This window comes from Acomys russatus, chromosome 1 (genome assembly GCF_903995435.1).
Source record: "Acomys russatus chromosome 1, mAcoRus1.1, whole genome shotgun sequence".
NCBI lineage: Eukaryota > Metazoa > Chordata > Mammalia > Rodentia > Muridae > Acomys > Acomys russatus.
In genome coordinates this window covers 13,455,299-13,469,909 of record NC_067137.1, presented here as the reverse complement: position 1 = coordinate 13,469,909, position 14,611 = coordinate 13,455,299, and the positions used below count along the sequence as shown (strand labels likewise).

Below are 14,611 nucleotides of genomic sequence, written 5' to 3'. Positions count from 1 at the left end.
GCAAGGCGCCCTGCGGAGCCAATTAACCAGTGCTGGCACGTTCCATGCTCCACTCGGCCAGTCCTGAGCCACACAGAAATGGACTCTGATGTGTTCATCAGTTTCTTGGCAAATGCCTGAGGAAAAACAACTTAAGGAGGAGGAGTTTATTTAAGCTCCTGGTTTCAACCCGGGATCAGCTTGCTTCATTCATTGCTGTGGACATGAGATGGGCAGAGCAGCAGGGTGGATGCCTGTGGCATAGGATGCTGCTTACTTCGCCCAGGAAGCAGAGGGAATCATAGGAAGGAATCGCGGACAAGGCACACATTACAAGGTCATATCCCCAGTGACCGGTTTCTTGCGAATATGCCTTATCTTTGATGGTTTTATCACCTCCTAATACTCTATTTAAAAATGGAATCCATTGTTGGATGAATCCAGCAGCGAGATTGAGCCCTGGTCATCCAGTCACTTCCCTAAAGCCCGACTCTGCCCACAGCTTGCACCTGATCCATGACCTTTGGTGAGGTCACTTCCTATCCAGATCATAATAATACCAGACAAGAATAAGCATTGTTTCTAACTTACATTCCTACACATGTGCTGCAGTAGTCACTCATTTAAATCAGGGAGAGAGGAGAACCTGTACATTTTAAAGAAGAATAAATCAGAATTCTTAGTTCTTTCTCATTCCAGTTACTAATAAGCTAGCATTTGCTGAAGTCTCACAGGGGAATACTCTGCGACACAATTTTTTCTCGCATCGCATACTTTATAGTTTAATCCAAAATTTATTTAGTTGATAAGTCACCAGAATGTATGCATTATTTAATCTTCCATCCATCCTTTCTCCTTTTCTTTTCTTTCAACTTAACATCCATAGGATAAGGGAGCTTTAGAATAAGCAAAACATCCCCCTCCACCAAGATGTTTTTGGTACCCTTCTGTCTCTTCTTCTTGCGCTCCCTCCTAGCAGTGCTACAGGCGCCTGCTATGCTTAGCTGAAAGCAAGCAGATACAGGAAGTCAAACATGTGGCTTTAAGTCATCCTATGGTACAAGTTTTCTAATCCAGTTTAGTCTAATCTATTGAGTCTCAGTCTCCTGTACCCTGTCTAGCCTTGAACTTTCTATGAAGCTAAGGCTAACATCAAACTCCTGATCCTCCTGCCTCCATCTCCAACATGCTGAAATTACAGGTATGTACTACCATGCTGGCATTTTTTTTAAAACTTACTTATTTTGTGGAGTCTATGTACAAATAAATAAATAAATAAATCAGAGGTCACATGGGCCACAAAAAGAGAGAGGTGACTGCTTGCAGTTTGGGAAAGTTTTAACCCTTCATTGACATATAACTGTATATTAGTTAAGAGTAAGAAAGGCTATTTTCTTTTTCAAAGAAAGTTCAGGGGGGTCGAGGACACTATGAGAACACAGCCCACAGGATCAGCTAAGCAGGGCTGACGAGGGCTCACAGACTGAAGAGACAATCAGGAAGTCTGAGCTAGGCTCTCTGCATATGTGTTGTTAGGGTCTGAAAATCGCTGAAGGAAGATCCCAGACTCAAATAGTATGTAAAAACAAAGAGCATTTATTCTGGACGCAGGAGTAAACCATCCATACAAAATGGCTGTGACCCAGAGGAGGAGCTCAGAGAGGCTCTTTTAAAGGCTTCTGGGAGAATCCTATCTGTGGCTATGTGACTCTTACTGGGATTGGCCGGTGCTCTTGGAGGCTATGTGACTCTAGCCACTGGCCTTTAAGCTAAGTCCAGTCCTGTCAGTGTTATGGTTGTATAGTTTCATCTTCTTGTGGGACTCCTAACAGTGGGAGTGAGGGAGTGTCTCTGACTCTTTTGCTTGGTCTTGGGACCGGTTTCCTCCTACTGGGTTGCCTTGTCCAGCCTTGATATGAGGCTCTGTGCCCAGTCTTATTGTATCTTGTTAGGCCTTGTCAATGGATATCTCTGGGAGGCCTGCCCTTTTTTTGTTTTGTTTTGTTTAGTTTAGTTCAAGGGAAACAGAGGAGGAATGGACCTGGGAAAGAGGGGGGGGGGGGGAGCGGGAGGGCTGGGAGGAGTGGTGAGAGGGGAAGCTGCAGATGTGAGAGAAGAAAGTTTGGTTTTGTTGTTGTTAAAAAAAATTTTTTTTTTTAAAAAGAAAGTTCTTTCTAGCAAGCATTGTTTTTCAGGAGTGAACCCAACAGCTCCAGAATCAGATGAAAATCTTAAGCCTTCTCTCTCAGCTGAGATCCAGTCCAAGGGCCACCACACGTCTGGCCTGTGGAGACAGCCTAAGGATGGCAGAGAATGGGGCGAGGAATATGTCACAAAAGATCATCCAGATAAACTCAAGGAAGCTGGCCAGGGTAGACACAGCTCCTTGGAAAATGTCTTATGTGAAACCTCTTTAGCTGGTAAGTTCTGAGGGGGGTGTGTGGGTAGAAATAGGAAAGAGCGAGATGTACAAGAGTTTGGAACAGGAAGGCTAGACCCCGGCTAGCATAGATGGACATGTGACACCACCTGTGTCTTTCAGGTGGAAGTCCCTAAGGCCTACAAAGGTGAAGGGACTCAGCAGAGGTCACATTCCTTAGTGGGGCCACCACATTGATTCAGGGTATTTATGAGATTCTATATTGTAGTGCTTCAGAAAACAAAACAAAAACAAAAGCTAAGGTTCTTAGAAAATATCTATTTAGTCAATGACATGAAATTCGCCATATGCCAATCATTTGTTAGCAGTCTGCCGCCAGGGCTGGAGAGATGGCTGAGAGGTTAAGAGCACTGACTGCTCTTTCAGAGGTCCTGAGTTCACTTCCCAGCAACCACATGGTGGCTCACAACCACCTATAATGTGATCTGATACCCTCTTCTGGCCTGTACGTGTACATACAGGCAGAGCACTGTATACATAATAATAAATAAGTAAATCTTAGAAACAAAACAAAACAGTCCACCACCAACATATTAAACACTGAAACAAGCACGCCTTTAATTCCAGCACTTGGGAGGCAGAGGCAGGCAGAGTTTGAGGTCAACCTGGGCTACAGAGCGTGTCCCAGGGTAGCCAGAGCTGTTACACAGAGAAACCCTTTCTCGAAGAAGCAAAATAACAAAACAAAACAAAACCCCCCAAACAAAAACAAAACAAACAGAAAACCCAACAACCCCCCCCCCCCCAAAAAAAAACAAAATAAAACACTGAAACAAGCTCCTGTCTTCCTTCCTTCCTTCCTTCCTTCCTTTTTTTTTTTTTCTTTCCTGACTCTGTTTTCCTTTATATGCTAGGGATGGACATACTGCCAACTGAGCTTTTCCATGTGCTTTTTATCGCTTTTTTTTTTTTTTTTTTTTTTTTTTTTTTTTGGCCTGGCTTAGTGTTTGGGAGGGAGTTGATTAACAAAAATTTCCCTTGGGCTTGTTTTAAAGCAAAAAGGCAAACTGTGGCTCTAGAGCTGCTTGAATCCGAAAGAAAATACGTCATTAACATCTCCCTGATCCTGAAGATAAAGGCGACATTCCAGGGCTCCGATGGAAAGAGGAATTCCAAGGAAAGAAGGTACCCAAGTACTCATTGCCTTTGCTTTTCAGGTTCACCAGGACTTAAGGTAAGTTAGTCGCTGTTTCCACTTGGGAATTCTGGGGGGGCTAGAGAATTCCAGAAACAGTCTTTGAAGAGAGAACATGCAGTGACGACAAGTCTCAAACGTAGGTCCAAAGCAGGTAGAAAACAAATATAGTCTGTGTGGCCTTCAGTCTGTGACATTGCATGTCCTCAGTGACAGCGGACGTCACAGAAGTCCCAGGAAACGGATGTGGCAGAGCTCCGAGTCCTAAGGGCCATTAGACAATGATACATACAGGCTGATAGGATTCTTGTTCAGGTGATCCCATAACACCAGGGACTGTGTAAGAGTGTGCTTCCAACACACTGACCCTAATGTCACAACCCACACCCGGTTAATACTCTTTCCTCCCTCTGTTCGGAGAGAAAAGGAAGGAGAGAAGAAAGGCTCAGAGGAAAGGCCTAATGTGATAAAGATGAGCTAATTCAGAATGAAGCAAGGAGAAGAAGGATCCAGATGGATGGGAAGTCTGGACTGAGTGTCGTTAGTACCATCAGTCTTATTCTATGAGGCAGTAAGCACTGGTGGTCCATCAGTTATGAATCCACCTAAGGAAGCTCCTGTGTTGCTGCTTGTTACGGTTCCTCCCATTTTTCTTGACTCTACAGCCATTCAAGATCCCCTCCTACCCAAACGCAAACACCCAAACACTCACCCCCACGCCCGTGTAAATGACTGAGCTGAAGGACTGCTCCCCAAAAACCCACAACTGTCTTGACTGTTTCTAAGGATTATTTTACTACAAAATGGTGGTAAACAAAAATATAAAGACCAGAAGGGTGACATGACATGGTCAACCCTTTATTTATAATGAAGGTTCTAGAGCCTTGCTTCATCTTCCCACAGTGGCCTTGATTTTTTTTCTGTTCCTCCCTGCCCCATCTGGCCACATGATTTCCCACTTAGAGACCCCACTATGGCCTGACTTACTCTCCCATCCCCTCCTCTGGGGCTGTGGAAAGGTTCTGGACTCTATAGCTTTCCTGGTTTTGTCAAGCACCTGCTCAATTTACGTGACTCCAATGGGAAAGGGCATCTGCCTTTTGTTGTGGCGTTGCTTCTGGACCTAAGGTCTCTTTCTAGTTTCAATAAATGTGGGCATCTCGGATAAAACTGGCAAAGAGCCATGTATGGTAGAACACAGTCCTAGGTCCTGTGTGTCACACTTGGTCTAGAACTTCACCAGCACTGGGGGATACAGCTCTGGTGCAGAGCACTTAGCTACCACTCAGGAGGCCAAGGGTGCTATCTCCAGACTGGAAAAACAATAACCAGAACCCCATGATGCCTCCATCTCAGAGGAAGATGTAAGGTCCAGGGATGCTCACAGCCACATAGATAAGATAATCCTTACTCCGTCATGCGCGTGACGAAGCTGTTCGTGTTGGTCGTCAAGGCAATCCTCTTTTTGCTTTTCCTCAGTCAAGCAGCACAAAGCTTCAACTCAGAGGATGGTTACTGAAAGTGCAATGTCCTGTCCTAGGTCTGGCAGTGTTGCCTTTTCTAGTCCACGTGTGGGTTCCCACCATCCTCTTCCACTCACCCTGCATCTTCTCTTTTATAAGCTTTTCTGAAAGCTCGGTGTACTTTACACAGATCTAGTGGCAACTTTTCCCATGAGAACTTATTTGGTGACTTCCCTCATCACAAACCGCAAGGTGTCAGCACTTCCTACCCCAGGGGGAAGATGGTGACTACTGATGGTCAAACCTGACATTGCCCCACCTTCTCAGACCTGTAAAAACACAGCCTTAGGCTTTCGCTCAGAAGAGTCCCCAGGCGTTTCAGGCCAGCCCTGTGCGTTCTGAATGCACCTCGAGTTGTAGGATTTGCGCAGCTAGAGGAAGCCTGGGCGGACTCTGTGGGTCACCTGAGAGACTATCACGGAAGTTAGTTAGTGTTCTGAGACTGTCACAGAAGTTAGCATTCTGGGCTTCATGGAAGTTAGCGTTCTGGGCTTCTTTGATTCATTTTAAGATTGATCAGCCTGAGGAACACCTGTGAGAAGGATTGCCGTTTCACCTGAGGAACAGAATTCAGAACCACATCTACCAACAGGTCATGAGCTCCGTGCTACAGATTGCACGTGTTTAATTCTCCAAACCCATTTGGTATGGTTGTGACCCCCTGGTCTTAAAGCCAGGCATTATCTTGGCCCAATGCTTAATCGGCAAGAACAAACCTAACTAATTTGAAACTATAATTGGATTTTCCTTGATGCCCTTTATTTTAATTACTATTTAAATATTTTATTGGTGAGATGAGAGAGAACTTTGAGGCTATAGAAGCTATCCACATTGCTGTAAAAAAAAAAAAAAAATAGAGCCCTTGAATATTGTGTCTGGGAGTCAGGCCTGAAAGAAGTGAAAGGTGGCTGTACTTCCTGCTTTCTCTCACTCTGTTCTCCTGGCTTAATTCCTCTACACTCTTCCTTGACTTCACATAATATCTTTGCTAGCTAACAGTGTAAAAGTCTGTTTTCAGGCTGGGTGTAGTGGCACATACCTTTAATCCCAGCACTTGGGAAGCAGAGGCAGGCAGATTGCTGTGAGTTCAAGGCCAGCCTGGTCTACAAAGTGATTCTAGGACAGCCAAGGCTACACAGAGAAACCCTGTCTCGAAAAACAAAAACAAAACAAAAGAAGGTCTGTTTTCAGTATCTGGTGCAGAACACACTGTAGGCCACTGCTTTTCTACCATTTCCACCATTGTTGCCAGTGTTAGTCATGTCTAATACTATACTGAACCCTCAGTTATCCAGTGACAGTCCAAAAGGAGGTTGGTACCAGCTCTCTGGCTCACCAGGCACGCTGGTGACAGTAAAGCACAAGCCACTATTCTCAAAACAAAAAGAAAGGGCCCGGGGAGGAAAAGAGGAGAGAGAATCCAGAATGTACCCCACGATTCACATGGACAACATGCCCCAAAGTCATGCCTTAATATGGTGCCGCAGCTTCATTCAGCCATTTGTTATCGCACCGTGACCCTAGCCCAGCATCCCCTGCGGCCTCCGGGTGGTGGAGAAGCTTCGGCATCTGCATCCGCTGGTACAGCTTTGCTCTTCTAGTGTAAGCCGTTGTGCTTTCTTCCAGGCTTCCGGTCTTTCCCTGGCCTGCTGGTCTGTCTTTCCCTAGCCTGCCGGTTCCCTGGCTTCCCCTCTGAGCTCCTATGTGGTCTGAACAGGTTATTTAGATCTTCCAGGAACACTTTGCTATGAGTAAGAGGCCTCGCTCTTTGTCTTAGAGCCAGCCAGCTTCGTGTATGCCAGCACTCACAGACCAGAGGGCTAAAATGGGTCGCAGTCATGGCAGGTTTCCTTGCATTTTTTCAGAAGAGAGCTCAGTGCCCTATTCTGGTGTTTTCCCTCTTCTCCAAGCCTCAGCTCCGCGGAAGTATTTGCTTTGCTTAGAAATGGAGGAAAAAGCACAACAGACAAAACCTCTCTTTTTAATCTGCCGTCCTATCTAATGCAGAGGTCTGCCTGTGGCCAGTCACCTCGATGTTTAATCTGCCGTCCTATCTAATGCAGAGGTCTGCCCGAGGCCGATCACCTCGATGGCCCACACATGTATGTTCATCACACTCTTTGGAAATGTTTAATTTTATTCAGTTCCTAGAGACAAGTAGGCCTTCATATCTGTGTTAAGTGTGTCACATTGAAGGTGCAAGGAAATCTACTTGGAATTTCTATGTGCCATCAAATAAGAGCTCGGATCCTTGCTGTTGGGCAGCGAACTGCACTGTCTTCGGCTTCTTCTTATCTTGCTCCTGTCGGCCCCTGCTTACAGCACCCTTCTCTGTCCTGGCCCCTTTGCCCTTGGAGGATTCTCTCTGTCTCTCTTTTCTCCACTCCAGCCTTCTCTGACGTCTCATGTCTGCATTTCCTCTGGGGTTAGAAATGAGGCACACAGACAGGTAGAGGAAAGAACTTTGAAGTGGGAAAGAGGCTCTGTGAAACACAAGCAGCATGCTCATCAGCCCTAGTCTCCAGTCGGCGGAGAGCCAGGCAACAGACCATCCTTGCCCAGAGTGGCTTTTTGGAGCTCCCTCATTGCCCTGACCCTGAAATTTCACCTGCCAGTGTCAGCCAAACCTTACCACTAACCCAGTTGACACTCTTCTAGCCAGTAGGCGGCTTGGGTATCAATCAACTTGGAATCTAAAGCACTGAAAATGATTTCCTTTAGAATTTCTACTGAGTGTGGCATAAATGAAAACGATCCCAGGTTAGTTTTAAAAAGGTCATTCATGTGATGAGTTCTTTATGGTTCGGTCAGTCACATTTGTATCCGGGGGTCATCAGTAAAGGGACCTTATCTATTGTCTGAGGATGCCTGCTCTGTTAAAAAGAAATGTAAAAATCCTGAACAGGGGCCAGTGAGAGTGTTGTGGATGGTCCCACACGGGCTGCTATTTGTTGTCATGGGACCGTCTCTTCCTTCCCTGGCGTGTGTGATTGTTCTTTCGCTCTGTCCCAAGCCTCTTCCCTGGCTCTTTGCGCTACCTCGTCCAGCAACACTTGGATTTGCTTCATGCGCTACAGGAAAGGGTCCTGAAATGGCCACGCCAAGGAGTCCTTGGAGACTTATTCCTGAAGCTGACCAATGATGAGGTAAGGTGTCTCCCCCTCTGCATACTCTTGAGTGGATTTGTGTCTCGCTCAGCTGCTTCTCCTGATGGGGAATCAGGAAGCAGCAAGTTTCAAAGGTAGAAGAAGCCCTGATACCCGGGCTAACCCTCCCCACGCTACAGTTAATGGGGTAGGTTCAGATTCGAGGGCTTTGCTGAAATCACCCAGCTTGCTAGGTAGTTGGTCATCTATGGCAGGACCCTGTTAAATCTTCTACCTTCTGATTCACAACTTTGTAGTATGCTACTATGGCCTCCACTGATTATGCATGTATATGTATATATGGATTTATATATGTGAGTTTATATATATGTATATACATATGTCTATATATCAGACTTGTATATATGACATATATACTTTCAAGCATGTATGTAACCATATATACATATAAAATAAGCACGAAGAGTAGTATATATTTTCATTTTTGTACATTTTAAATATATGGCAAGCGGCTGCTTGTTTTAAATGTCTGTTTCATTTCCTTAGAAAAAAGAGTGTTGGGTTTTTAAACTCTCCTTAGTGTTACACTGAGAACATATGCAGACCAGAAGTTGAAAGCTCAAATGTCCCCAGGACCAAACAGTGCCTTTTATGATACAAGTCGAGTGTGACACAGTTTGGACGGAGGGAAACCGGCTAAAGTAGGCCTCGTTTGTTTAGATAAAGAATAGCTACTCAGAACAATCCAGTCATTAGGGAAGAAAGAATCGTTATAGTCCTTGTCTTAAGACAAGTGAGATCTAGAATTTTATGTAAAAGGTCCTTATTTTTAAATATTGGGTGAGACAATTAAAGCGAGTCAGGTTTTGCCTGCATCTTTATCAACGTTTCTTGACAACAGGCAACAACACAAATTTACAGACTATTTCCTTATGTAGAAGACAGTAGGTGTAATGCCATGCCTCTCATATCACCTTCGCTTGTCTTCAGTATGTTTTTTGGAGCTTGGAATTTATACATATGAGGATATAGCTTTGGAAACTATGAATTGTTTCCTTGAGAGGAAACAGCATCGCTGAATATGTGTTAGTTAAAATAGACAATTAGCTGTAAACCTTGAGAACTGATGGTCCAGGTATATGAAGTGGGCTGGGTGAAGTTTCTCATTTGGATATAGATGATTACCATGGAAAGGAATTAGACAAACAAAATACAAAATATGTATTTTTAACTGGACAGTGGGGGTGCATGCCTTTAATTGCAGCACTCAGGAGGCAAAGGCAGGTGGATCTCTGAGTTTGAGGCCACCTTGGTCTACAAAGTGAGTTCCAGGACAGCCAAGGCTACACAGAGAGAACCTGTTTTTTTTTTTTTTTTTTTTTTAAGTATTTTTTCTATCAGTTAACAATTTCAGAATACTTCAACCTTACCTGACCCTCAGTACTTTATTACTTTTTTGTTATGATGGTAGAGCTGTTGAGTTTTGGTTCCTGCATTGTAGTAATGTTTATCTTAAAACCGAAACTATTTTTGTTATAGATATAGTCTCATGGACCGCTGGCTGTCCTTGAACTTGCTATGCGGTTGAAGATGACCTTGAGCTCCTGGTTCTCTTGCCTCTTTCTCTCAAATGATAATATTATATATGTGTTTCTTCATATATGTCTAAGTGTCAGGGAATCAAACAAACAAGTCTTCAAGAAGAGTAGCAATGGGTGCTCTGTGACCTTTCCCTGTGCATTGTGGAAGAGTGTGTGGCCTGTGGCCTTGGTCCGCTGAGATACTTCAAAGCCTTATTAAGAATGTCTGGGTCCCAATGAAGCCCTACTATACTCAGGTTTACCATGGGTAGGAATGGGGCTAATGACCCTCATCCTTTATAAAATCAGGAGTGCTGCTGATAAAAGAAGTAAAGCTTTGAAAGGCTCCAGCCCTGCACCTGCCCATGGCCATCATTAACTGCTCCACGTGTGCACTCAAGATGAACCGTGTCGACTAAGCTTAAGCAAACTGTGTTAGATGAACATGGCCCGTCGCTGTACACTTGTCTAAGTACCACTACAATGTGCCATTAATAAATGTGAGAAGCATCAAAAAAAAAAAAAAAAAGTAACAATGGGCTGGAGAGATGCCTCAGAGGTGGAGAGTGCTGGCTCTTGCTGAGGATTGGGGTTCGGTTACGATAATCTATATGCTTCCTCACAACCACTTGTAACTCCAGTTCCAGGATCTCTAACCCCTTTTGGCCTCTGAGGGCACCAGGCACTTACATGTGGTGTGCCGCGCACACACACGTAGACAAACACTCAACACACATAAAATAAAGATAAGTCCTTAAAAAATGAATAAAACCTCCAAAAGCAAATAAAGAACACAGTTAATAAAGTGTAAAGAATGTTCTTGAATTCTGCTTTCTTATGTTCAGGACACTACAAAAACGTTGTTATTCCCATTTTCAGGTTCTGACTATGCATTTTTGTGTTTGTTTTAAAGAATAATTTCTTGGATTATTATGTTGCCTACCTGAGGGATTTGCCCGAGTGCATCTCCTTGGTTCATGTTGTGGTCCTGAAGGAGGTAAGTTAACTCTGTGCATGTGCCGACCTTTGTTTACATGTCAACAATATCGTGGTGGTGAGCCACCCAGCAGGACAGCATGTGCCCTGTGAGCCTGTCTTCCAGGCTGAGGAATGCCTTGGACATGTTACTGATGCCTGTCTTCTGGTTTAAAGGAGTCCAGGCAGGGATCAGAGCCATTGTTCTGGTCCTTGCAGCGCTTTAGTGACCCTCTGACCCACCACACTGAGCTACAGGCAAAGCAAACAGGTATCCCAGGGTTCTTCAGCAGCTTGTGTGCTGTATGTGGTGTTAGCAGGCCCAGAAAAATAGGATTCTCAGTGCTGGATTCAACTCATCCTTTGCCAAGCCAGAAGACCCTACAGCGGCTCCGTTGTCCCTTTAAGCATGGCAACATCGGTGACATGTTAGGTGTTCGATATGCATGTCTGCGTGTGCATTATGTTATTTTAAGTGGGCAGGAAAACAGAGCTCAGAGCTCTAAAGCTGAGCATAGTCAGGTCTCACAGGAGATGAGAGGCCATGTCTAACTTTCTATCCCACCTCATCCCAATCGAAAATGGCTGTCACACACCAGCATTCATCCAATGTCTGGAAAGAGGAAGAGAAGGGAGGGTGCAGGGCGGGGGATCCATTGTGTCTTCCGCTGCTAGGCTTACTGACCAGTTTCTCGTCACCTTCCTGTCCCCGCTCTTTGAGAGGCTCTGGTTCACACTTCGAGCCTTTTAGTAAATGCTGGAAAGCCTTAGTGTATTCATTTCACCCAAGTGCAGCTTATCAAGTGTCTACTTCTGTCTAGCTCTGAGCAGAGAAGGGCTGGGGAAGGAAGGGATAGTTTGGAAACTTGGATGAAGTCAAAAGAAGCGCATGTGGTGTTCCATGCTGGGGAAGAGCTGCCATTCTCCATGCCCTTGGCTTTGGGCACACCCCTGAGGCTTTTGGGCCTCTCCGGGGAGAAATCCATGCCTCGTGATGGTCTCTAGAAAGAAAGCAAGCATTTCCTGTGTGGTGGGCGGGATCTCTGGTGTGCTATTGGCAGAGCTGACAGGACACTGAAGAGTGACTCCGCCTTTCTTTCATTCAGGGTGATGAAGAGGTTAAATCTGATATCTACACCCTGTTTTTTCATATAGTACAGCGCATCCCTGAATACCTGATACATCTGCAGGTGAGCCTGGCTGGATGAGCCGACAGACTCTGCATTGATCTATTGTTTTTTGCCTTCCAACTGGAAATAACGTGAAGGCTCAAGGACTCTTTAATATTTCTAAGAAGTACTCAGAGGCTTACTTAGGCTGTTATGGGTATGCCACACCACACCAGACTGCACCGCACCGCACCACACTGCAGCACATTCTGTAGAACGAGCTAAAAATCTATTCTTGAAATTTTTTATTTATGATACTTGTCTTTGAAGTTTACTTACCAGAAATCTCCACTTTTGGGGGGTTCAGAATCTCTTATAAATCTTCTTGATAGCACCCAAGTACCTAATTCAAGCCCTTCTTTGGTTCTACAGCCATCTAAGTGTCACCTCTGGCCTTTTAATTTCTGCTTAATCTGCCTACAAAACAACTATCCTGATGGTTTCAACCTAGCTTGAGTCCAGGCTTCTATCATACGGTGTTTATGTTCTGTAATAGCCTCGGGGAGCCAATGAACAGATTCTTAACGTAGTTTTCCTGTGGAGCTTGTAGGCCTGTAGGGGAAGTGGAGGCCAGAGTCCAACAACCTCTTTCTAGTGCCTCCTCTTCCTCCTCTACCCACCTGCTCTGGTTTAAGGGTCGACTGATCTCATATAATTCAGTGAAAACATCTTAGAAATGTTGGTGATTGACCTCAGCTACAGACAGCCCACAATCAATATTGGGATTTTCACCTGGCTATGGCGTTAGCTCCTAAAACCATTTTTCTCACAATAGCTATCTTATGGGTCCTTGCAACAGTTTCATGAAGCAGGTATCAATAATCATTGTTACTATTTTTCATAAGGACATGGAAGTCCGAAGAAGTCCCAGTGTAGTGCTGCATTCAAGGTAACACACCTAGTAGGCAAAACCCGTGGGCCGAAGCCTGGGTCTTGCAAACAGTAGGTAAACAGGCCCACTTCTATCTAGTTTGCCTCCAAACCCTTCTTCTGTCATTTATTAAATGTATGACCTGAAGGACATGGCTGAGCTTGGCGTCTCAGTTACCTTAGTTATTACACAGAGGTAATTACTGTACTGATCTAACTGGGTTGTGGTAAAAACTAAATAAGATAATGAATATAAAAGAGCTTGGCTCCTGTAATATTATTTAGCAAATAAATAATATAGTCAACAAATGTTAGATTTCTCAATCTAAATCACATTAATATTCCACCGTAGTATAGTAGGCCTTTAATTTCATTTTCTACTACTGTAACAAAATACTTGAGGGCGGGTATTTTTTTTTTTTTTTTCTTTTTAAGGAAAGAGGTTTATTTTGGCTCACAGCTTTGGAGGCCCCGAAGCACGGTGCTGGTATTGGTTTCTGGTGACCGCCCCCCCCCCCCATCGTAAACATAATGGTAGTATAGGTACAGCGACAGGTCACACAGTATGAAAGGGGACGGAAATGGGTGGTACCTGGGCTCACTCTCCTGTAACCCTTTGTCTCATGAGAACCCAGTCTATAAAACCAGCAGTGATTCCTTCATGAGGATGATCAGCACCCAGTCACATTTCACTAGGTCCCACCTCTTAAAGGTCCCACCACCTTTCAAAAAAAAAAAAAAAAATCATCATACTGTAGACTGAGCTTCCAGAGCCTTTGGGAGATAAACCATATCCAAATCATAATATCAGGTAATGTAATAGGAGAGGCTGCCACCCACCCCTACCCTTCCCCGCAAGCTTAACGTATGCGTATTTTCTTATCATTGGTCTGGCTCCTTCAGTATTGCTTATAGGTAATAATTATTAGAATATCTCTATTAAACTAATTCTAATTATTGGGTCTAACGTTTAAAGATGGAACTACTTTAGGTCACACTCAACTGAAATAGAACAGTATGCCTTCCATTATTTTGGGGCTGTGGACGGAGCACTAAGTCTGAGCTTTCGGTTATTAGATAGATGGAGCGCATGTTTGAGGTAGCTGTCTTGACTGGAGAACTACAGGACTCACAGTAGCTCGACGCCTACTTGTGCGGCACTGTTTTCTTTTCCCTTCTGCCCAGAATGTGCTGAAGTTTACGGAGCAGGAGCACCCTGACTATTATCTGCTACTCGTGTGTGTTCAGCGTCTCCGAGTATTTATCTCTCATTATACCCTGCTGTTTCAATGCAACGAAGATTTGCTTATTCAGAAACGGAAAAAGCTCAAAAAGTAAGGTTGTGACGGTGCAGCGTGTGACAAAGGTTTCTGAGAAGAGGGTACAGAATGGTGGCTTGTGTTGAGTGGCTGGAGTGGGGTGAAGGGAGCTAGAAGGAAAGGGGTGAGAGGGAGAGGCTGTAGATGACAGAGGGAGACACCTGTGGTCTGGTGGGGACAAGATCAGAGGAAATGTGCTTGGACTCTATCGTCTCATCTTAAGTTGTTTCCCCTAACCTTCCAGGTTCAAGATTGCAATGTAAAGGTCTGATCTAGTTTCCTTTGTTAATGTAATAAGCTTTTATGGAGCCCTGTGTTATCTGTTAGGCACTGTTCTACCTGGTGAATATACCACAGGGGCCTGACTAGCCATAAACCTGTCCCCTGGGGCATAATCTCCAGGCGTTAATGACTGGTGAGGGTAAAAGTGTTGGAGTATATGTGTCTGAGTAGATTTCACAGTACGAAGAAATGAATTTTGATAGGCACCATCTGGGCCTTGGGGTAGGGGTGG

General features: G+C 44.5%; 1 protein-coding gene and 1 pseudogene across 1 annotated transcript in view; both read left to right on the top strand.

The window, feature by feature from the left end:
• Arhgef33 (Rho guanine nucleotide exchange factor 33) overlaps window positions 1-14,611 on the top strand; it is a 79,803-nt gene that overhangs the window by 48,202 nt on the left and 16,990 nt on the right. The window contains exons 9-14 of the mRNA XM_051164165.1: window positions 2,175-2,399; window positions 3,415-3,544; window positions 8,091-8,223; window positions 10,678-10,761; window positions 11,846-11,929; window positions 13,964-14,112. Of these exons, the coding sequence (XP_051020122.1) occupies window positions 2,175-2,399; window positions 3,415-3,544; window positions 8,091-8,223; window positions 10,678-10,761; window positions 11,846-11,929; window positions 13,964-14,112 (805 nt within the window). The remainder of the gene's footprint in view (window positions 1-2,174; window positions 2,400-3,414; window positions 3,545-8,090; window positions 8,224-10,677; window positions 10,762-11,845; window positions 11,930-13,963; window positions 14,113-14,611) is intronic.
• LOC127195183 (ATP synthase subunit ATP5MJ, mitochondrial-like) lies at window positions 8,836-10,269 on the top strand (annotated as a pseudogene).